The 21,212-nt window shown below is 63.1% G+C and overlaps 1 protein-coding gene across 4 annotated transcripts; it reads right to left on the bottom strand.

Annotated features, from left to right (window-relative positions):
* Window positions 1-2,488: 2,488 nt before the first annotated feature.
* ATG2A (autophagy related 2A) lies at window positions 2,489-20,384 on the bottom strand. 4 transcript variants are annotated; one of them, XM_059710178.1, is made up of 41 exons: window positions 20,135-20,383; window positions 18,099-18,261; window positions 17,859-18,011; window positions 17,678-17,780; window positions 17,169-17,304; window positions 16,928-17,026; window positions 16,537-16,633; window positions 16,286-16,450; window positions 16,050-16,190; window positions 15,392-15,629; window positions 15,164-15,308; window positions 14,974-15,066; window positions 14,379-14,537; window positions 14,033-14,276; window positions 13,652-13,748; window positions 13,397-13,556; window positions 12,431-12,573; window positions 12,189-12,334; window positions 11,929-12,086; window positions 11,330-11,480; window positions 10,997-11,196; window positions 10,814-10,894; window positions 10,562-10,668; window positions 10,379-10,471; window positions 9,179-9,249; window positions 8,933-9,009; window positions 8,229-8,399; window positions 7,959-8,085; window positions 7,665-7,879; window positions 6,978-7,186; window positions 6,577-6,712; window positions 5,932-6,138; window positions 5,669-5,770; window positions 5,499-5,583; window positions 5,281-5,413; window positions 5,112-5,184; window positions 4,844-4,926; window positions 4,453-4,574; window positions 4,151-4,305; window positions 3,249-3,398; window positions 2,489-3,170 (listed from the first exon to the last, which is right to left on the bottom strand). In XM_059710178.1, the coding sequence occupies exons 1-41, from the start codon at window positions 20,303-20,305 to the stop codon at window positions 2,937-2,939; spliced, it is 5,793 nt and encodes a 1,930-aa protein (XP_059566161.1). In that variant the 5' UTR covers window positions 20,306-20,383; the 3' UTR covers window positions 2,489-2,936. The 4 variants fall into 4 exon arrangements, with proteins under 4 accessions (XP_059566161.1, XP_059566163.1, XP_059566162.1 ...); XM_059710180.1 differs by having other exon boundaries at window positions 7,665-7,831; XM_059710179.1 differs by having other exon boundaries at window positions 8,235-8,399.
* Window positions 20,385-21,212: the final 828 nt, after the last annotated feature.

The following is a 21,212-nucleotide window of genomic DNA, read 5'->3' as shown; positions in this document are numbered from 1 at the left end:
GACTTACACTCCGGCGCAGCCTTTGCCCCCCTGACACCCACACCCTCTGTCCCCAAGTTCCTTGTTCCCTTGTTTCTTTCCCAACCCGAGCTGGGCCCCAGTTCCAGTTTGGCTGCTGTGCCTCCCTCCTCTGCCCTTTGCCCACCCTTCCTGCCGCAGCCACAGGGCAGAGGGCGTGGGATGGCTGGGCCTGTCGTCCCCAGGGACCTCCAAATGCCCAGATTCCGTAGGAGGTGGCCCTGTAGAAAGGAGACAGACGCAGAGAGGGGCGGGGTGAAGGGGAGACAGAGGGTGGGTGAGTGAGGCCAAAAGAGAAAGGGATGAGGGGCAGATGGAGAACAGGAAAGAGACAGAGCAAACAGGGGCAGAGGAGGGGGAGGGGGAGGGAAAGGAGGAGGCAGAGAACTTGAAAAGATGCTGATACACAAACCTGCTGGCAGGATGGTAAGAACAGGGCTGTAAGCAACCATCCATCTGGAAAAAACACTTAGCACCTTGGTGGCCCCGGAGCTGGGTGACCTTGAACATGTGGCCGCAGCTGGCTCCTCACATGCTTCAGGGCTGTGAGCGGTCCCGCACACCGGCCTCCATTGGTGGGTCTGTCCCGGCTGTAGGGAGAGGAAGGAGCTGCCGGTTGGGGTCCCTGCGCTGGCCCCGGCCCCCGGACCTTTCCTCTGCAGTTTTCTCAGCCCCTCAGACGGCTCTGGACCACCAGGCTTGAGTGACAGGTTGCTGCCGAGGGGATAGTTCAGAGACCCCAAGGTTTCTGGAGAGGAAGAGGAGCTGGGGCTCTGAGCTCTTAGAGTCGGGCCAGCCCCCCACCCCCACCCCGTTTCCCTGTGTGGATACTGGCCCAGAGAGGCCGAGGCGGCGGCCCAAGGTCACAGAGCGGGGCCTCTGGGTCTGTCCTGCATGGCAACCTCTCTCAAGTGGCGTCTCCCAGGATGCGGTCAAGTGGGCTGGGGGACCCCAGGCAGGAGGCCTCTGCCTGGGAGGGCAGGCCTGTGAGGAACACACCAGAGCTAGGTACCCCCTCCCACCAGCCCAGCAGGCCCTCCCGAGGACACAGGGGCACGATCGAGTGCCCCAACCGGCGGCAGCATCACGGCGATGCCCCAGCCACCAGGGTCCCGCTCCCCCGCCCCAAGGTGGACGCTGAGGCCTGAGGGTGGACGGGAGTTGAGATCGCTAGCCATTGCCTAAGTCGCTTCCTTTCTTCCTCAAAGGGCTAGGACCCTGCAGAGGGGCAGGCTGAGTGCCCGGGGCAGAGGGGCTGCAGGCTCTTACCTGGGTGCGGGCTGGCCCTGGAGGCAGGCATAGGAGGAAGTGGGCCCAGCGCCTTTTGAGCCGTTGGCCCAGCCCTGGTGGCAGTTAATGATTATCCTGCCGCCTGTCAATATGGATCACAGTGCAGTTCGAAGGGCAGCACACCCTGGACTGTGCCCGGGCAGGGGGGCAGCGCCAGGAAGCATCAGGCCAGGCCCGTCTGCCCTTCCGGTGGCACCAGTCCACAGCCCATCGCCCTCCTGGCACCCTCCGCCCGCTCGGCCTCTGCCCCAGGTGTCCATGCCCAGCGAGGATCCCGTCCCACCAGGACCCAGCTCCCACCCTGTTCACGTGGTGCCATGTCCCCCTCACTGCGAAGGGGACACAGGGACACAAAGGGGAGCTGGGGGCACTTGCGAACCAGAGGGGCCTACAGATGGCCCTAGCGAGGGGAGGGTGCTCTAAGCCTGTGCCTCAGTTTCCCCACCTACCTCAGGGCAGTGCTACTGGGGAGTGGGCAGGGCGGGGCAGTCGGAGGAGCCCTCTTCCTTGTCCTCAAGAAACAAGGTGTGTGTGGGGGGGGTGCGGACAAGGGTCACTTTCCTGACCCCGTGTGAGTCTCTCCGCTGCCGCCCCAGTGCCCCTGCCCTCCAGCGCCCTGCAGCTGGGACCCAGGACAGAGGCTCCTGCCACTGGGGATGGGGGGAGCAGCCCCCAGAGGCCAGCCTTCCAGGAAGGGCCTTAGCTGAGCCCCCGGTCCTTGTACGCCGGGCAAGGAGTATCAGGAAGGAGCTGAGGCTCAGAGGCCGGGGGCAGCAGCCTCGGGTCACAGGGCAGGGCCTAAGCCTCCCCGCAGCCCTGTGCCCGGTCCAGCACCCTCTCAGCCGCCCCCGCACACCTGGCCCCAGGTAAGGCCGGACGCTGGGTTCTTGCAGGGATGGAGCCAAGGAAGTACTCTGGGCAAGGAGGCCTCCAAGGGCCGCCCCGGGGCCTCTCCCCTCCACTCAGCTCCTGCCACGTGAGAGGTGGGCCAGGGTGGCAGGCCCCTGTGAGGGTGGTGAGGAGGAGCCCAGGGCAGCAACTGATCCACTGGGTGGGGTGGGTGGAGGGGTGGCGAACCCTGGCGGTGACAGGGGAGGTGCTGGGTGCAGAGGTGGGAATCTGGGTGCCAGCCAAGGCCAAGGCTGAGGCCGGGACAGTGCAGGTACGCAGAACAAGGGGCTGGCGGTGGGCAGTTTATTCCACGTCATGCAGACACTGACCCACACGCTCAGGCGATTAAAAATCATACATTGAACCACACGGCGCCTTTCCCCCCACGTCCCCAGAGACATAGAAAGACACTTGGCTGAGTGGGGTCGGGGTCCAAGGGTCCAAAAGCCTCCGTCCTGGGCCCAGGCAGCCGTGTGGGCCCAGGTGATGCTGTGGGTCCCGGTGGTGGGGCAGTGTCCTTTCTCCCCAGAGAAAAGTGCAGAGACAGGGCCGAGGCCCAGGCAGGAACCCACTCCCACAGCGACGCAGCAGGCGGGCCAGGCGCAGGGTCCTGCCGATCCTTCCCGAGGGCCCGGCCTGCCAGGCTGTCCACGCTCTCGGGAGGCGCGGGAGCCGAGGTGCCACTGGCTGGCTGGGCCTGCTGGGCGGGCCGCACCCTGGAGTCCGGCACCTGGCGCTCAGTCCTGGGCCTCCGACCGCCACTTCTGAGTGTGGTCCTTGTGTGCGTCGGGGAGGATCTGGTTGCGCATCCCCCCGAGAAGGTTGGACGTGGCCTCCGTGGCCAGGATGAGGGGCCTCACCACCGTTGGGGGCAACTGGCGGATCACGCCGCCCACAGCACCCGTCAGCCCCTTCTGCTCGTGACCCCGAGTCGCCACATCACAGAAGGTCTGAGCCGTGTCCAGGAGGCCCTGTGGAGGGGGGAGGTCAGTGCCGGGTCGCGTGGACAGTGGGTGTGGGAAGATGGGGAGCAGGCTGGGCCTCCTTACCTCTCGAACGGTGTCGTAGGCCTTGGCCACGCCCTCCCGGAGGTCAGCTGGTTGCTGGCCCTTGCGCCTCCGCACCGAGCGCTTGTCCTGCAGGGAGCGGGTGATGGGGGCCGCCGGGGACAGGATGTCGTACACCGTCTCAGCTGTGGCCTGGGGAGCACAGGGGACACCAGTGAGGAGAGGCACACAGGGCAACACGATGGACCCCCAAACCCTAGTCCAGGGGCCCCCGCCACCCCTCCTCCACACCTGTGCTTGATGCCAGGGCAGGTGGCCTGCGTGCCTCTTCAGGGCGGCTCCTTCCCACCCAACCTTGACTGATGGTGCCACACTCCAGCTCACACCCTGGGGTGGCCCTCAGATGCCGGCTTATCCCTCCAGCCTCCGCTCTAGAGCCCTGCCCCTGCCCTCATGGGCTGGACAGCAGGGCACAGGAAGCACCCTGATCCCCAGCTTCTGCACGCTCACCTGCCAGGACCACCCACCATGCCTGCCCACCCAGCCCCCGTCCCACGGGGCCCACTGCCGGAGCTACTGCCCACAGGACAGCTCCCTGGGCCCACCAGGGCCTAGCAAGGTGCAGGGCCGGCATGAGCCAGGGCTCGTCTTGGTCTTACTTTCCAGTCTGCAAAAAGCCCCCTTCCCTTCCTGTCAAGACTTGGCCACGAGCAGAGACCCAGTCGGCTACGAAGACGGGGGGCACTCAGCCTCCTGAATGGGGGCCACAGTTGGCTGGGGCGACCCGGCTGTGGGCCCCAGCCAGATACTCGCCTCTCCCCCTCTATGAATGTTCCTCAGAAAATGTTACATACACCCAGGCTACCCACCGTCAGCAGAGCTTTGGGGATGGCATGGGCCACCACGGCAGACCCTCCCGCCCTGCACAGCCAGGCGCCGCTCACCTGGATAGCCTGCACCAGCCGGTTGCTGAGTTCCAGGGCAGCAGAAGCCGTCGACGAGCCAAAGGAAGCTGCCCCCCGTTGCAGCCCCCGCATGAGGCGCCCGTCCTTCCGGTACTGCTCGATGGGCAGCCACAGCAGGTCCCGGAACCCTTGGACTGGGGAACAGGGGTCATCAGAGGTGCCCGAGGCTACAATGCCCCCACCTTCCTCCTCTAGGGCCTCCCCTACATACTACCAATTGCAACGTCTAGGGTGCCCAAGAGTGCGGGCCGTCTCCAGAGTCCCCAGCGCCAGACACTTACAGAGCTGGACAACTGAGTGCATGGGGCCCACTCCCCGCAGCAGGCCGGGCAGCTGGTTCTTGCGGATGTCCTGCAGCCACTCGTTGAGAGCGTAGCCCAGCACCTTGTCCACGCCCAGGAGCCTGGGAAGGGAGAGGAGGGCAAGGTGGGGCAGAGCCAGACACTGAGGGGTCACAGAGCCAGGAGGACCTGAGGCACCTCAACTCCCCATGTTACCACCCAGCCCTGTGTCAGGGGTGGGGGGCTACTGCACCCATTTTACAGAGGAGAAACTGAGGTCCCAGAAGGTTGATCTCTTGGCCAAGGCCACACGGCCAGTCAGGGACACAGCAAAGGGACTATCAGGGCCCCAGAGAGAGGCTGGGGGTGCTAGAGCGCGAGGCGGGCTCACCCGTGCCGGCAACAGAGTCGCTTTAGCTTCAGCTCAGAGCAGTTGAGCTGGGCCAGGCCGACGAGGAGGCCAGTGAAAGTGCCCTGGGGAGGGAGAAGGGGTTCGGGTTTACACGATGGGGCACAGGGACCTGCCCAGCCCACAGGAGGCCGACTCAGTGGCTGATGGTGCCTGGATGCAAGCCCTGGCCTCCTGGGCCCCAAAGAACAGGCCACACCTGAGCAGGACGGGGACCCCCTCAGCCATGGCGCCTGACAGCCCCACTCACCACCTGGTCCATGCTCATGTGCTTGCCGTGGTAATCCAGCCAGATGGGCACCTCAGATGTGAATCGAAACTCCCTGGGGGTAAGGAGCAAGGGCCCTTCAGTCGCTGACCTGGCCGGTGCAGCCCGCCCAGGCCCGCCCAGGCCCGCCCAGGCCCAGCCCAGGCCTCACCGGAAGTAGATGGGCTGCTGCTCGGAGGAGGCGCCTTGGCCACCACCTGCGGCCTCCTGGGTGTCGCTGGTCTCCACGCCCTCGGGCTCCCCTTCCTGGGGGCTGCTCCCCTGGGCTCGGGTCTCAGGGTGCGCTGCAGAGAGACAGACCAGGGGTGGGCCCAGGGAGGCATGGCAGCAGGAGACCAGGACCCTCCCCTACCAGGTCCAGCCTCTCACCCTCGGCCGAGGTCTCTGCCGGGACCATGGGGTTGATGCCCGCCGCCACGCTGGCAAAGTAGTCCTTGAGGAAGAGCAGAGCGTCCTGTGGGGCCAAAGTGTGGGGCACAGGTTGGGCTCAGCGGCTTGGCAGCAGGGGGCTCACGTCAGCCCGCCCCCCAGCCACTCACCTGGTCCACATTGAGCCGCAGGGGCATCAGCGAGACCCGGAGACAACACTCGGGTGCACTGGGGTTGGTCATGGGGACCACGTGCAGCGCTTTGATGGTGAGCTGGGGACAGAGGGTGACCCCCCAGGCTATTCCGTCAGCTGAGCTGGCCCGAGCCGCACCACCCTCCCACGCTCCCAACAACCCAGGTAGGTGTGTGTGCATGTGAGCTCCCACGGGAACAGGTGCCCATCCCTGCCAGCGCGCGGCGCTGCCCACAGTACCATGTTGGAGTGGGTGCGCCGCGGCATCCGCTCGCTGGTGTACAGGTACAGGAACTTGTTGATCTTGGAGGAGGGCAGCCGGTCCCGGATCTCCAGCTCCTGCACGATGAACACCTGCCGGGACAGGGGCTGCTCCTCCAGCTCCTTGTCTGGGGCCACGGGGCCTGGGGCCGGCTCCACGGGGTACACCTCATGCTGGAAGCTGACCTGTGGGGAGGATGGAGGCCGGAGCCAGGTCAGCAGGGCCCGGACACGGGCAGAGGGGTTCACCCCGGGCCCCTCCTCTCCCAGCCACCCCCCTGCACACAGCTCCATCTCAGACCCACGCGGCTGCCGCCAGGACATCTTTATGTGGCCATCCCACAGGTGTTTCAAACCCACACGGTCAAAGTGACCTCTTGACCTCCGCCCCGAATCTATCCGTCTCTGTCCCCACAGCCTTCCCACCTGCCTCGTCACCCTAAGCATAGACCCTGGTCCAGCCTCGCTCTCCAACCTCTCCATCACCAGGGACGTCCTCAAAACATCTGTAAAATCCCCTCCACCCAGTGGTTCCCATGGAGTCCTGGCTGAGTGGCAGGGATGGGATGGCCTGCTGCTGCCCCCACCCCAGCCAGCCCCTTGCACCCCAAGCCCCCAGCTCACCTTGCTGAGCTGGATCTCCATGAAGACCTGGTGCTGCCTCCCGCTGCCCCCCTGCATGCGCCAGGAGTTCTGGGGCCGGTTGGGGCCAGAGCAGCGAGAAGGGGAGCCCCTGGGGCCTGTGAGGCCAACTCTTGCCCTGGGAAGAGGGACAGGGGACAAGCTGACACAGGGAACATCCTTTCCTCACCCCTCCTCTCTGAGCAGGCCTTGCAGCCTGTGTGGGAGACCCGCTCCTGGGAGGTGGATGGGTAAGGAAAGAGGAAGAACGAGGCCAGGAAGGTGAGGACGGTTCAGGATTACCAGCTGCTGAAGGTCAGGGCTGGAGCCCCGCCCAGGCCCCAACTCCTGGGGCGGGGGGTGAACCCCATTGTCACAGCTCCCACCTGCTCTCTCCTTCTTACCTGTGACTGGGGTGGGGGCCAAAGTCTCGACCCCCATAGAGATGCCAGACAAGGGAGACCTCACGCAGCACCACACGGGTGCTGGGCACTGGGAAGTGGGCAGGCGCCCGCAGCAGGTCGGTGCTGCCCAGAGGCCGTGAGAAGTGCCCGTCCTGCACGGTGATGGGGCCTGGATGCAGCTGCGTCACCACGGGCTCCCCATCCAGGGGCTGCAGGGAGGGGGAACACATGTGGCACAGATGCCTTCCCCAGGCCAGGCCACCCCCACCCGTTCCTCCCTCTTCACATCTCCCTGCCCGTTTCCGACAGAAGCTGACCCTCAGGGGTCACTGTCCCCACAGCCTGTATCTGAATACTCCGTCTAGGATGGAGCTGAGTGTCCCTTGCACCTGCCAGCCTTGTCTCCCAGGACCTGGGTCTTGCTTGCATGTGACATTCCCACTGGTACTTGGGGGCCCGGAGGTCAGCACCCTTGCAGCCAAATGGTCCTCCTCGCCCTCCCGCTAACCACCTGCCCTCTCCCCCAACTCTGCTGTCCCCGTCCCCTGCCCAGGACACATGCCTCTCCTCCTCTGGAAACCCACCAGCTCCTGCAAAGCCCAGGCTCAGGGCTGCCTCCCCAGGCAGACCCTCCCAGCCTCCTGCCTCTCCCATGTCCTGCCCCTGCCCAGCTTGCCCACCGCGTACCGGGATGCCCAGGCCAGGCGCATCGAGGATGCAGAACTCGTCACTGTCCAGGGTGTCTCCATCCCCCTCGTTTTCCTTTTCACCTTCCTCGGCCTCTGAGCAGGACCCCAAACTTCCAGTAAGGACCCCCACAGGGGGTAAGGGCGGCTGGGCCCCACCCCGTTCACCTGGGAACAGGTAGACCGACACGGGCGAGGCCTGAGGGAGCGTGCCACCTGCAGGAGAGAGGTTGGTTTGGGGGATGCCTGACACGGTGCTGACTGTGTCCGGTGCCCCCCAGACGCCCCGCCCCACCTGAAGACTGGGCCAGCTCCCGCAGGCTGCGCTCGGTGTCCAGGAGGGCGTCAGTCAGGTCCCGCTGGTTGATGAGGGCCGTCTCCACTGGGGGGCATGAGGGCAGGGAGGCGGGGCTCTCGGAGAGCTGGGCCAGGCAGGGGAGGAGGGATGAATGAGTGCCAGGAGGGAGAGCAGGCCCCAGGGCTCCCCCCAATGCTAGGCCCCTGGGGGACCACGGCAGGGGAGGGGCCAGGCAGAGCTCTGGTGGCCTGTGTGGCCAGGCCTCACCTGTACCTTCTGGCCGGCGATCTCAGTGGGGCTGGGGGGCCGGGGTGGGGGGTGCAGGTCGCCCGCGCTCGTTACGTACTGCAGCAGGTTGACCAGCAGGGCGCAGGAGTCGGCACAGGTGTGCATGTGCACCACGTTGTTGGAGCAGCGCAGCTCGAACAGCGGCTGGCTCTGTGGGGATGGGGCAGGGGTGCCATCAGCCCGGCTCTGTCCTCTCCACACACAATAGGACAGGCTAGGCCTCCCTGGGGTGCTCAGCCTGCCCGCTACCCGCTGAATGGATGAGCACACTGAGCCCGGAGAATGAAAAGGGCTTGGCTCTGGGCTGCCCAAGATGTCAATCTGCGGACTGATCTCGGATGCAATCCCCCGAGAGAAAGGCTCCATGAGCCGTCTCCTTTGCCCTGGGCCCGGGCCAGGCAGGCAAGGCCTGCCACCTCCATTCTACAGGCGAGGAAGCTGCCCAACTCCCGTGGCCCTGCCTGCAGCTGCCCTCTAGTGGCGGGACTCACACTGGACACCCAGGATGGGCCGGCCCTTCCCAGGAGAGCAACCCCGCAGCCCAGCTTGGGAAGGGCCGGCAGTGACCATGACCTGAGCCCAGCCCCCCAACCCCCCAGCAGAAGCAGAAGGGTGATCCCCTGATGGCAACCCCGGCCCCGCCCTGCGCTGGCGCCAGGGACTCTGGGAAAGGGCGCACTCACCAGTTTGCCCTCGGTGCTCCCCTTCCAGGTTTTGATCACGAGCTCCAGGAGGTCAACATCCAAGACACAGACATAATCTGAAGCAGAGGAGAGGAGACATTCCTATTGGCTCCTCCACGCAGCCCGACCCGCCACCAGAGGGGAGAATGGGGGCTTGTGCATGTGCGCATGGGGGTGCTGAGAACGGCCATCGGGGGGAAGGGCATTGGCGGCTGTGTGTGTGGCTGGGGGCCCGGGCCTGCCCACCTCGCCGCAGATCCAAGGTCTCCACCTCACACTTGTCGGACAGGTACAAGGCTGAGTCGTCGAGGATGAACCTGGTGGGGAACAGGGCTGAGAAGGGGCCAGGCGCCCAGAGACAGGCAGATGGATGCCCTCAGCAGGTCCCAAGCCCACAAGCCGCTAGCGCTGGCCCTCTGGCCGTGGTGTTACCTGAACTATGGGGAGAATGCGCCTGGTCTCCCCGTCCCAGGCCCAAACTTACTGTTCCCCAAGCACTTCTAGCTCCTCTGCCTCATCTGGGCCTCACAGCAACCCTGGGAACGAAGGGTCCTGTTTTCCCTCCTACAGTCATTGTTCTTTTAAAACAAGTCCTTATTTTATTTTATTTTTTAAGGGGAGAGACCAAGGGGATCTCTCGTGCCTCCATTCTTCTAATATAATCTAGTTTTTAAAATTTATTTTATTTTATGCAAGTCCTTCTTTTAGTGGCAACATAACATAGCTCCTTTAGAATATAGCAATAAAAAAGACACAATCCCTAATTCCTAATCATAATTCCCAATCCCAAATTTGGACACACATCTCCTTCCAGTGTTTTCTATGAAGCCACAGAGAGAAGCACAGATGTTTTTTTCATTAATTTTTAGAGAGAGTGGAAGAGAGAGGGGAAAAACAGAGAGAAATATTCATGTGAGAGAAACACATCAATTGGTTGCCTCCTGCACACACTGACCAGGGCCCAGCTGGGAGGAGCTGGCAACCAAGGTATGTGCCCTTGACCAGGATCGAATCTGGGAATCCTGTCTGCAGGCTGATACTCTATCCGCTGACCCAAACCAGCCAGGGCTACATGTCGTTTTATATCTTACTGTTCTCAGTAAACACTGCCATGGCATTTCCCCATATTTTCAATGTTATCCTTTAAGCAACTTTAAAGGTTGGACGGGCCATGTTCGCGGACAGGCTGTAATTTGCCGGCATGTGGACTGCAAGTTCTGTGTGAGTTGCACTACGGAGGCCTAGTGTTCCACCTGTCATATCCTTATCCCAGGACAGCCCCCAGCAGTGGGGTCAGCAGATCCAGGAAGGCGGGACCAATTGTGAGGGAAGGATCATGACCCGAATGTACAGAGGCTCAGCGAGTGGCTGAGGACACACAGCAGGTAGACAGCACCCCGGGGGAGAGGCAGCTGCAGCCCGGCCTGGGAAGGAGGGGCCGTGTACCTGAGCAGGAAAGTGGAGGTGTCCATGATGATATTACTGGAGAGGGTGAAGGTCTCGGCGGTGACAAGGACACGCACAGGGAGGTAGAGGGGCCTGGGGGAGACAGTGAAGTTGGGGCAGGCTCCTTACACACACGCGAGAGCCTGCCCCCGCCCTGGCACCCAGCCCGCCCCGCCTGGGTACCTGTAGTCCATGGCGCAGGAGAACAGGTGTGTGTGGAGGACGGTGATGACCGTTGGGGGCAGGTAGCCCAGCACAGGGTCATCCAGCACATCTAAGAACTCCAACAGCTTTGGGGACCGAGGTGGGAGAGGTGGTGAAGATAGGGGGGCCTCTTCCCTCCTCTAACCCTCCACCCAGTACGGCCCAGCCCCATGCCCATGGCACCGCCTCCTCCCAGCCTAGAGACCTGTCTGCCCATGCACGCTTGCTCACCTGGGAGTGCCAGCTCTGTTCTGGCAGGGTTATGTAGTGGCGTAGGGTAGCTCTGGACAGCCGCAGGGTCACCAGGAACTCCTGGGGGTGGGACTCAGTCAGCAAGCAGGGAACCCAGCCCTCCATGCACCAGGCAGGCAGTTGCCCCGGCCAATGGGTAGGCAGAAGCAGGCGTGGCTGTACCTTGACGTTCTTCTGGGGGTCCAGGTGGATGCGCACAGCGGCGGACAGCATGTGGGGGGCCTGGCCCTGGCCCTTTCGGCCTGAGGCTCCCCACTTGGTCACCCCTTCCTCTGATGGATAGATAGTGGGGACCAGCTGGGCCGGAGGAGTAAAGCTGGGCAGCTCCAGGTGGATGGGCAGCAGGTAGTCATCCACGGTTGCTGGGGAGGCATTTGGTGAGCCCCCGGCCAAGCGAGCTGACCGCCCACTCCACCCAGGGACCACATCCTCCTGCAAGCCCCCGCCCCTGCCCATGGGCCCTAGAGACGCCCTGACTGGCCCACAGCCGCACACCTCGGTGGTAGAGTGTTGCCTTGTCAGCCTCCAGGCTGAAGTAGCCGAGCCCCGGCTGGCCTCGGTACTGGGAGACGCTGAAGAGGGTGCCTTGCTCCACGTCCAGCACCAGCTCCCCGTGCACAGCCTCCAGCGGCCTCCCGCCTTCGTCCTGCAGGCAGAGCATGTGGCTTGGCCTCAGCAGCTGTACAGAGCAGTTCCCACCCCCTCAGCTGTGAGGGGCCTCCCGGAGCCCTGGCCTAACCAGGATCAGCTCAGCATCTACCCAGACTCCGCTGGGGGCCCAGGGCAGCACTTGTCTCTTTTGCCAGAGGGGAAGGATCACCCGACCAGCCTGCCTCCAGCAGCATGTGGTGCATTCGGACCCCATAGCACGATGCCTTACACACAGGAGGTGCCAGTAAGCGGCTGACAGGGTATGATGGTGGTGGTGGTGGGGGGGGCGGGGTCAGGTGAGTGCTTCTGGCTGGACAGGCCCCACCAGCTCCCACTGGGGCCCGATTCCCACATTCCCAACTCAGCGCTGCTCACACTGGTCTTGGTCTCCTGCCAGTGGGAGCTCTGAAGCCAGGGGCTCACCTGCCCAGGGCTGCCCTCACCTTGGTCTCACAGAGGGCTGTGACTCGGCCCTTCAGCACTGTCACCAGCGTAGAGAAGGAACTCTGGGAGTGAGGGCTCGGGGGCCGGGGGGCGGCCTGCGGCGTGCCTGATGCCCCCACTGAGAAGAAGTGGGCATCCTCTTCGTCCGAGTCTGAGTCTGGGGTGAGATCAAGGAGCCGCGTGTGAAGGAGCCCTGGAAGGGCCGCCCCAGCCCTGCCCAGCTTTGGGGGCCCAGGACCCCACCGGATGTCCCTCCTACCCAGCTTGAAGGCGGACTTGCACATCTTGAAGTTGTCATGCCAGAAGCCCGAGGGGCCTGGGAAGCCAGGAGGGTGAGTGGCAGGGGCGGAGGCAGGGGTGGGAAGCAGGTCAGCGGGCTCCCACATGAGCAGGTCATTGTTGATCCTGAGACAGGCAGACGGATGGTGGCTGTCAGGGAGGCCCAGCCGGCTCCCAGTCACCTCGCCCCCCTGCCCCCCCGCCCCCCGTCCGCATCGCCACCTGTTGTAGAGGCTCTCGTAGACCTCCTTGCTGGGCAGGAAGACGTGGGCGCTGGGCAGGACCACTTCCAGGCTGCAGCGGGACAGGGCCAGCGCCCGGCTCTGGAAGGCCCTCATCTCTTCAGGGTCTCCAGGAATCACCATCTACGTGGGGGAGCGGGAAAGGCCTCTGAGAGACGCATCCTCGCCTCCTATCATTCTTTTTCTTTTCCAACATTTTAAAATCTAATCCTCAGTGGAGGATGTGTTTGATTTTAAAGAGAGGATGAGGGAGGTGGGGAGAGGAAGAGAAAAACATCAATCAGATGCCTGCCCTATGTGCCCCGACTGGAATATTGAACCAGAAACCTAGGTATGTGCCCCGACTGGGAATCGAACCTGCAACCTTTCAGTGTACAGGACGATGCTCCAACCGAGCCCACTGGCCAGGGTCATCCCTTCGTTCTCATTGACTCGTTCACATGAGCCCCTCTCTGCTAGGGTGACAGCCGTTCCGTGTGAAGTGCTGGCCTCATGCCAATCCTTCTCTGAGGCCTCACGTATGTTAGTTCCTTTATTCTCAGGACAGGCCTGCGAGAGGCCACTGTGCCCACTTTCTAGATGAGGAAACTGGTCCTGCCCAGCACCCATGTCCTCCAAGAGGTTAGGCAATAAGCTGAGATGACAGGGCCACTGAGCAGCAGAGCCTGGATTCAAACCCAGACGTACCCCTCATCACCTTCAGAGGAGAGGACCCCGGGCCTAAAGTACACGGCCAATAAGGGACGGGGTCCTGATCTCCCAGCTCTGCCCTCGCTTCCAGGCCCCCCGAGCTGGCGTGCTCCCGACTCCCCATCAACACGCGATGATGGCAGAGACGAAGTTCTCGCCGGTGCTGGGTCACGTCACCTGGTGCCCCAAAGTAGTCCTTGCCCCCGGCCCAAAGCCACCACGTGGCTTCCACAAGACGCAGGGCCCCAGGCCTCACCTCCTCCGTCTCGTACATGGTCCTCTTGGAAGAGAAGGGCGAGGGCTCGGGGTCCTGCAGCTCACACGGACTCTCAACAGACAGCTCCAGCTCCTCCTCCTTCTCTGGGGCCACTTCCCACTGTGCGCTATTGACCTGGGGGTTCAGGGTCAACACTACCCTGCCGGGCACAGGCCTGTCACTGGTCTGCAGGGCACCCCTGGCCCCTGATTCCAAGTGGCCTCCCGCCACCCTCAGTTGCAAAGCCCCACTTACTGGGGCAGAAAGTACGTGTGACCAGAGCCCTTGGGATCTAGGGCCTTGGAGACTCGCAGGCAGGGGACAGGTGGCTTCTCTCCATCTTCGTAGGTGCCTGAGGGGCAAGGGGAAAGATAGGGGGTCACTCTGCCTTTCCCCATTCCTTCCCCAATGCCAGGTGGAGTCAGAGGTGCCTGTCTCATGCCCACGGTCTGCAGCAGGACAAGGAAAATGGGTCCACTCTGCTGCCCAGAGCAGGTCCGACAGGCAATACCGGTGCCCAGAGCTGGTGAGGCCGGGGCCCAGGTCTGCTCCCATGATCCAGCCTCTTTAGCCCTAAGCCTCTCTCTCCCAGGGCCTGAGCCCCTGCCCCACACGCTGTTTCCCAGGGGCTCTCACCGTGGAGGTCGGAGCAGGTAAGTTCCAGGCGGGTGGGGGCTGGGGGGCCAGGCCCGCTGCTCAACTCCGACCGGAACTGGGGCTCACTCAGCTCCAGCCGCAGCAGCTCAGCCCTCACAGCCTGGCCTGCCCAGGGATCCCGCTCGGGCCGCAGGTCGGCAATGGGGAAGTGCAGCCGAAGCGTGGCCCGGGGTGCCGACAGCTGCACCACTGTCTCCTGCTTGGCAGCTGGCGGGGACTCCATCTGTGAGAGGAGGTGGGGGTCATGCTGCCGCCGCGGCCCCCAGCACGGTGATGGCAAGCAGGGAGACTGCGCCCCACTCCCAGCCTCAGCTGGGCATCTTACCAGCAGGCCGGCAGGTGGCTCGGGGGAGGTACTGGTGGCCAGGTGCAGCAGAGCAGCGAGCCGGTCCAGGGTCCCCAGCTCCAGGTCTGCCTGGAAGTCGGCCAGGGCCAGGGCCAGTTCTGAGTGGCAATGGCAGGCAGCTGTGTGCCGGGATCGGCTCTGAAGTTGAGGGTATTCAGGTCAGCAAGGGCTGTGGGGTGGGTGAGGGCAGGATGGGAAGGGGTCCCCTTGAGCAAAAACAGAACACAGAGCCCTCCCAGCTGTGAGAAGAGCTGGGGCTGGGGACCCTGGAGACCATCACCACCTGCCGGAGGTGGACAATCATACTTGCTTAATAAAAGCCACCCAACATTCGCCGCCCCAGAGGCCAGCAGGGCATCGCCACGATGAGCCAGGGGAGGGGCAACCAGGCTAAGAAAACAGCATGTACAGGTCCAGATGGATTCAAGGGCCCCCGGATGGGGAGGCATGCTCTGCTCGGAGCACAGGAGAAGGGTAGAGGGAAGGAGGTACCGGGGAGGCTGGGGCTGGGGGTGTGGTCAAGGCACCATAGGAAACAGTCAAGGGCCTTTAGGCCCGGAGGCAGGTGGGTTACCTTGGGCAGACGGCGCAGGGTCTGTGTGAGGCGCAGGTGGGCACAGGGCTGAGCCGAGGCCTGGGTGTCCTGCCTGCTGGGGAAGCTCAGGATCTGGGATGGGACATGGGAGGCAAGAGGCTGAGGCCAAGCCCTGGCGTCCACCTCGACCTCCAGGCCCTGACCGCACACACCTGCCTTCGGCCCTCACCTCCGTGTACTCGGGCTCTGCAGCGCCCCTGGGCCACAGACACTCCAGCACTTCGAGCTGCCCGAAGTGCACGTCCGTGCTGGTGGTCCGGCGGCCCCGGCCCGTCTGCAGCTCCCAGGACAGCCGCACGGCCGTCCCCGTCAGCCTGCCGGGAAGAAGCTGGGCGTCAGGGGGGGCCACGGCAGGGCTCAGGGAGTCTCTCCTCAGGCCCCTGCCTTGGGCTTGTACCGGACATGGCTACAGGGACAGGCCCTCCGGAAGCGCGGTCGGAGATGGTGGAAGTCACGGGAGCTGAAAGGCCCATCCTTGGCAGCATCGAACTCGGCAAAAAAATGGGCGGTGAGGTCAGGTGGTCCGGAAGACGGGGCGGGTGTCTCAAGCAAGGTCAGGGTCATGCCCCCCAAGGTCATCTTCAGTAGTGAGTCAGGGCGCATGGTGTCCGGACGGGACGCGAGGGCCGTCTTGCCTGAGGGGACAGAGGCTTCACCAGGGGCTCCCAGAGCTCATGGGCCCAGCCGGACCGTGGCTCTGGTAGGACGCTTGCCAGGCAGGGGGACACAAAGCTTCGTTACTCCAGGACCTGAGCCCAGGCTCAGTCAGCCCTCCAGGGAACGGGGAGGACGGCAGGCAACTGGGGGCACTCCGCCCAGTACCTGACACGCAGGCTCTCAATAAACATCGGCCGAAACACAGCCCGGCCAGGCAGCTCTCCCTGCCCCCATTTCACGGAAGGGGAAGCCGAGTCTGGGAGAGCTGAAGTGCCCACCAAGACCGCTGACTAAAACCCGGGCTTTGTCCACTGCACCACCAGAGGCCCCCTGGGCGCTTGGGCGACCACACCAGCACCAAGGCCTCTTCCAGTTCCTCCTGCCCCTGGAGCGCTCACCAGTGGGGTTGCCCTGGAAGGAGAGCCGGCGAGGGGTCATGTAACTGTGCACAGAGGAGCCCAGGTCCACGTCGGAGAGGGAGCGCTCAGAGAGGGCCGAGGCCACACTGCTCGTGAGGCCCGCCATGGAGAAGAAGAGGTCTGCGGGCCAGGCAAGGGGTCAGGGACAGTGGGCTTGGCACCGACTCCTGCACCCACACTGCTCCACCAACTGCCGGGTCAGGCCCCACACCCACCATTGCTGTCCAGGTTGACAAGGGGGTTGGTTAGGGGGTCTGGGCTGAGGGGCTCAGCCACCACCCCTGCCTGCAGCTGCTGGTTCAGGTCCTGTTCAATTAGCCACAGGTCTTCCGCACCTAGCGGCCGGCTCTTGTTCAGCTTGTCGACCAGGGACTTGGAGTCTATAAGAGAGGACACTTCCTGGTGTCAGTCCGCCTGGCTGGCACTTCTCCAACCATCCATCCCCAGGACTGCCCAGCGGCCTCACCTGCAAGGCTCATGGCACCGAGTAGTTCCTGGAGCTGCTGGAGCTGCCGCGGGGTCAGGAGCAGGTGCAAGAAGCCCACCTGCCCGGCCACCTCCAGCTGGGGGCAGAGGGAGCAACCATGGGGCGCACACCCGCCAACCAACCCCTGAAAACCACTACTAGCTGCGCTCATCCTGAGGAGGTAGGAAGCCAGTTGCCCGGCTAAGCTCTCTCACCAACTAGCTGTGACCCTGGCCATAACTTGACCTCTCTGAGCCTCAGTTTCTCCAGCTGCCAAGAAGGCAGTAACCTCCCCCATTCAGCGACCCCCACCTTGTCACAGGGAGGATAAAAACTGCTGAGCATTCTGGGAGGAGCACGCTCCCTCCTCCCCAAGGGCCCAAACACTCACCTTGGGGCCTGGGAACGCCTCGTTCTGCTTCAACTTCACTGTCAGCTCCACGTACCCTGAGCAGCTGCCGATCTGCAAGGGGGGATCTGGGGACCCTTCCTGGGAGGCAAGAGGATGTAAGAGGGGAGGGGTCAAGAAGATGACATCAGAGCTGGTCAGGAGGGATGGAGGGGCAGAGGGGTCAAGGGCACCGAGGGCAGGGATAAGAAGGAGACAGACTGTGGGATCAGAGTTGGCCCACCTGTCGGGGAAGCTCCTCAAAGCGCAGGCAGACTCCCGCCAGCTGCAGCAGCTTGTGCAGGAAGGCAGGAGGCTGGTGAACATCCACCGGGGGCGCCTGGCTTGGGTCTCGCACGGCCTCGTCACAGTATTCTAGTCTGGGGAGCGCAGGGTCAGCCTTTTCCCTGCCCACCCCCACCCCCGTCCCCCGGTGTGGAGCCCCTCTGCCTGCACAGCATTCTGTTCTAGGGGTCTGGGGTCATGGAGCTGCCCCACCACAGCCACACCATCCTGCACCTCCACGGCCAGTCCTTGCTCCCCAAACCTCAGCATGTAACCTGATCCCTGGCACCCCCTCACCCCTGCCACTCTGCACCTCCCCCTTGCTGTGGCCACTGCCCAGGCCCACCCATATTTGCTCTGCGACTTCCCAGGAGCCTAGGCTGGGGGTGGGGTCAGGGCCAGGGCCGTTCGATAGCCCCTCACGCTCCCTCTCCCTCATGCCAGCCCACCGGCCAGGCCTACCCCTACCTCTGCACATGGACTTCCACTGCCACACCATGCTCCCCGTCGCCCGGTGAGTGCTCCACCCTCACGACAGTGTCCAGGAAGGTCACCTTGATCCTTCGCAGCACTGAGGGGTGAGAAGGGGTCTCAGGGCAGGCAGAGCTCTCCCATGGGGTCGCGCGTCGGCCTGGCGGGGCCGGCTTACCAGTCTCGATGGTCTGGGCGAACATCTCCAGGCCCTCCAGGGGTTGTGGGGGCTCAGAGGGCTCAGGCAGCCCATCCCGCAGGCACTCCTGAGCCAGCTGCAGGCTGGTGGTCATACATGAGGCCCAGCTCTGCGAGTCAGCAGGCCCTGGTCCTGCGAGGAGGCCCGGTCAGCTGGAGTGCCCAGGCCCACTCCCACCACTGGCTCTCCCACTCCTGCCCCAGCCTTACCCTGCCTCACCTGGGCCATGGCGGGGCTGCAGGGTGAGCTGGAGGCCTGACACGAGAATGGTGCAGTGGTCTGTGAGCAGCGCGGCCCAGGGCACGGCTACTTCGATGGAGCCCACAAAGCCTTCCACCAGCTCCAGCGGCGATTCCATGGACTCCAGCACCTCGTTCACAGACTGCAAAACCCCGGGGGGCAAAGCCGGCTCAGGAAAACCCACACCGGCTCTCCCGGCCGCTGTCTCCCTTGCCTGTCTGCTCTACCTTGGAGAGCAGCCCCGCTCCCCGAGAGCTCCGCATGCCACCCACAAGGCCCACCTTTGCTCATGCTGAGCCTCCTTGTGGCCCAACCACTGCATCACCTAATGTGCCCAATATTTTAAGCCAGAGGAGGGGGGAGCTGAAGGATGAGGAGGAGAAAGCCAGGAGGAGGGGCTAACAGCCGTGGGCAAACTACGGCTTGCTCTCCCCTCCGCTCCTTCACCAGCAGCCGTGTTAACATGGCAACGTCGGGAAACATGGCCGCAGCTCCTCCTTCTGAGTCCAGTTTAAGAACTCATTGTGGCCCTCGAGTCAAAAAGTTTGCCCACCCCTGGGCTAGAAGATGGCATGTCCCAGGCTTGGGAGCAACACATTCATAGTAAAGGCCTGGCAGGAGGTGCAGCGGCACCCCACGAACTCTGGTCAAGCAGACACAAGCATGGGCCTGACCTGAGCTGAGGGGATGCCCCCAACTCCAAACATGTGGTGTAGCGGTACCTCTCTCTAAGGCACAGGTGAACCCCCTATTCCCACCGATGGGGGAATAGTGTCCCTGGGACCCTGACCTTTCTCCTCATCCCATCTCAGGGTCCCCAGGCTTCTGCTGGGGTCTTCAAGGTAGGGCTGCAGGCGGAGCAGCTGGGAGGGGCTGCTATTGAACAAGCACCTGCATCCCCCCAGGGCGAAACTAGGTAGGAACCAATTCAATCCGACAGGGCTGGGTGGGGAAGGAGTGTTTCCTGGGACTGGAAGCAGGAAGAGGCAGCTTAGCGACCGACCAACCGAAAAGGCTTCCTGCACTGGGACTCACAGGCAAGCGGCTACTGGGAGCCCCCACCCCACCCCAACTCTAGGCTCAGGGGACCTCACTTATTCCACATGTGCTCAGGAAGACCTGCCTACCTCTAGAGCCCAGCTCTCCCTGCCCAGATTGCACTGTGCCCAGCCAGAAAACTGAGCAGCCCTTGCCCCCATGCCCATCCTGTGCCAGCCCTGGGCTGGTGCCTCCGATTGGTGGCTCCTTTGCAACTTTCTAGGTCAGCTGAGCTGAGTCACCACCCCCAGACTCAGATCAGACCCAGACCTTACCTCTCTCCAGCTCCCAGCATCTCCACTGCCGGCTTCCTGCCTGGGGCCAGACCTCTCCCCGCTGCCCTGGGGGCTTCCCTCCAGGTGGGGAGGCTAATCTACAACCCCCTCCCCAAACCTGACCCTCCCACTCTCCCCAAAGCAGGAAGTAGGCAGCGCGGCTGCAGTCACACGAGGTGTTGATCAACACGGGCGCTGACGCGGTTGTTGACATCCACATCCGGAGGCGAACCCAACCCACTGGGCCCAGGATTGCAGGGTCAGGAGGTCAGGGGACCTTCCCCACAGGTGTCCTCGGCGGCTGCGCACCCCTGGCAGTCTCCTCTGTCCGGCTGCATGGCTACAACTCTGCCCCTACCCTGGCCTGGCCCTGCCGGCACCCCTCGTCCTCCGCTCTGCTCCCACCTCACCCTCTCCTTCGTCCTCGGCACCATACTCCTCCAATCAGGCCCCAGACTCAATGTGCTGACTCCGGCGTCTCTCCGCCAAGTGACAACCCTCCCCCCAGCCTCAGTCTCTCCTCCTGAGAAGTGGCCGCAAGGAACCCCTGCCCGCTCTGGAGGCGACCAGCCGGGTCCCTCTGACGCCTCAACACGCCCGGTACCTGGTCCCTCGGCCCGACCCCTTCGCCGGGAGCCTCGTGTCGCCGCGGCCCGGGGCCCCCCACCGCCCGCGCCCCCGGGCTCGGGCCTGGCTCCTCACCCAGATCTCCAGGTGGATATCCCGCAGGGCAACGCTGCCCTTGTACAAATCGAGGCTGAGCTGGTCCAGGCTGAGGTGCTCCTGGAAGAAGTGACCCAAGTAGTGGTGCAGCAAGTAGCGGCAGACGCGCTCCTTCACACAGTTCGACCATGGCCACAGCCATCGTGACATCTCGGAGACCGCCGAGCCCCGGCCGCCTGCGCTCGCCGCCCGCCGCGGCTGCTGGGTTCACTAGAGCCTCGGGTTTGCCCCGCCGCTTCACACAGCGCCAGGCCGCGCCCCGGGGCGCTCGGCCACGCCCCCCACGCTCACTGCAATTGGTCCTTGCAGAGGGCGAAGCCTACTGATTGGCCGAGGGGGGCGGAGCCTTCAGGCGCCAAAAAAGGACTGGGCGCTCTGCGTGATATAATGCTCCCAATCTAGATTTACGCCTGCGTATAAATTCTAAGTGGGAGGACCTTTAACCTTCCTGCTACAGGCTCCCGGGGAAGATTTGGAGGTGCCATCCCCGCAGAGGAATGCGCATGTGCTGACTCTCCCAATTACTTGAAGTTGTTGGGTACGACTTAAAGGGACAGTGTCTCATAAAACTTCGTAGAAAGCTTCTCACGGAAATAAAGTCAGTACGAGAGCCCCAGCACGGTAGAAACAAGTAAACAAACATTTGCATTTACAAAACGATTTACCATCCTTTATCTTTTTCAACCCGAATAACAACGTTCTAAAGTAGAGAGCATATAAAAGAAAAAAATAAATAAAATAGAGAGTATAGTCACCATTTTACTGATAAGAAAATAGACATAAAGGTGGCTGCGAGCGCATCACCAAGGTCTTTTCCCACTCCTCCCACGAAGAGCTTGGCAGATTTACTGACCCGCCCTCCTTTCTCCAGGTGGTCAGAACTCCATTCCCTCTTTGGAATAATAATAGTTTTTTTCATGTTTCTAGTCCAAAAATTAAATAAAGAATGGATTCTAAGTCCCTTGAGTAGGGATCTATTGTTTTTGCACAGCTGGTGAACAAAGAATGGTTTTTCCATGTTTAAATAGTTGGAAACTATGTAAAATTCACAGGCCAG

The sequence above is a fragment of the Myotis daubentonii genome, chromosome 9 (genome assembly GCF_963259705.1).
Source record: "Myotis daubentonii chromosome 9, mMyoDau2.1, whole genome shotgun sequence".
Taxonomy (NCBI): domain Eukaryota; kingdom Metazoa; phylum Chordata; class Mammalia; order Chiroptera; family Vespertilionidae; genus Myotis; species Myotis daubentonii.
Note: the sequence above shows the minus strand (reverse complement) of the source record. Positions and strands in the feature narration are given on the sequence as shown.

Bases quoted from the DNA above. Each gene is read 5' to 3' on its own strand.
- ATG2A (XM_059710178.1), bottom strand. From the start codon at position 20,305: ATGTCACGATGGCTGTGGCCATGGTCGAACTGTGTGAAGGAGCGCGTC. The intron at 13,557-13,651 runs GTAAGTGGGGCT...TGTGCCCGGCAG, and splicing joins CACACGTACTTTCTGCCCCA to GGTAGTGTTGACCCTGAACC. The intron at 7,187-7,664 runs GTACGCGGTGGG...CCCTCCCTGCAG, and splicing joins CGCCTGGCCTGGGCATCCCG to CCCCTGGATGGGGAGCCCGT.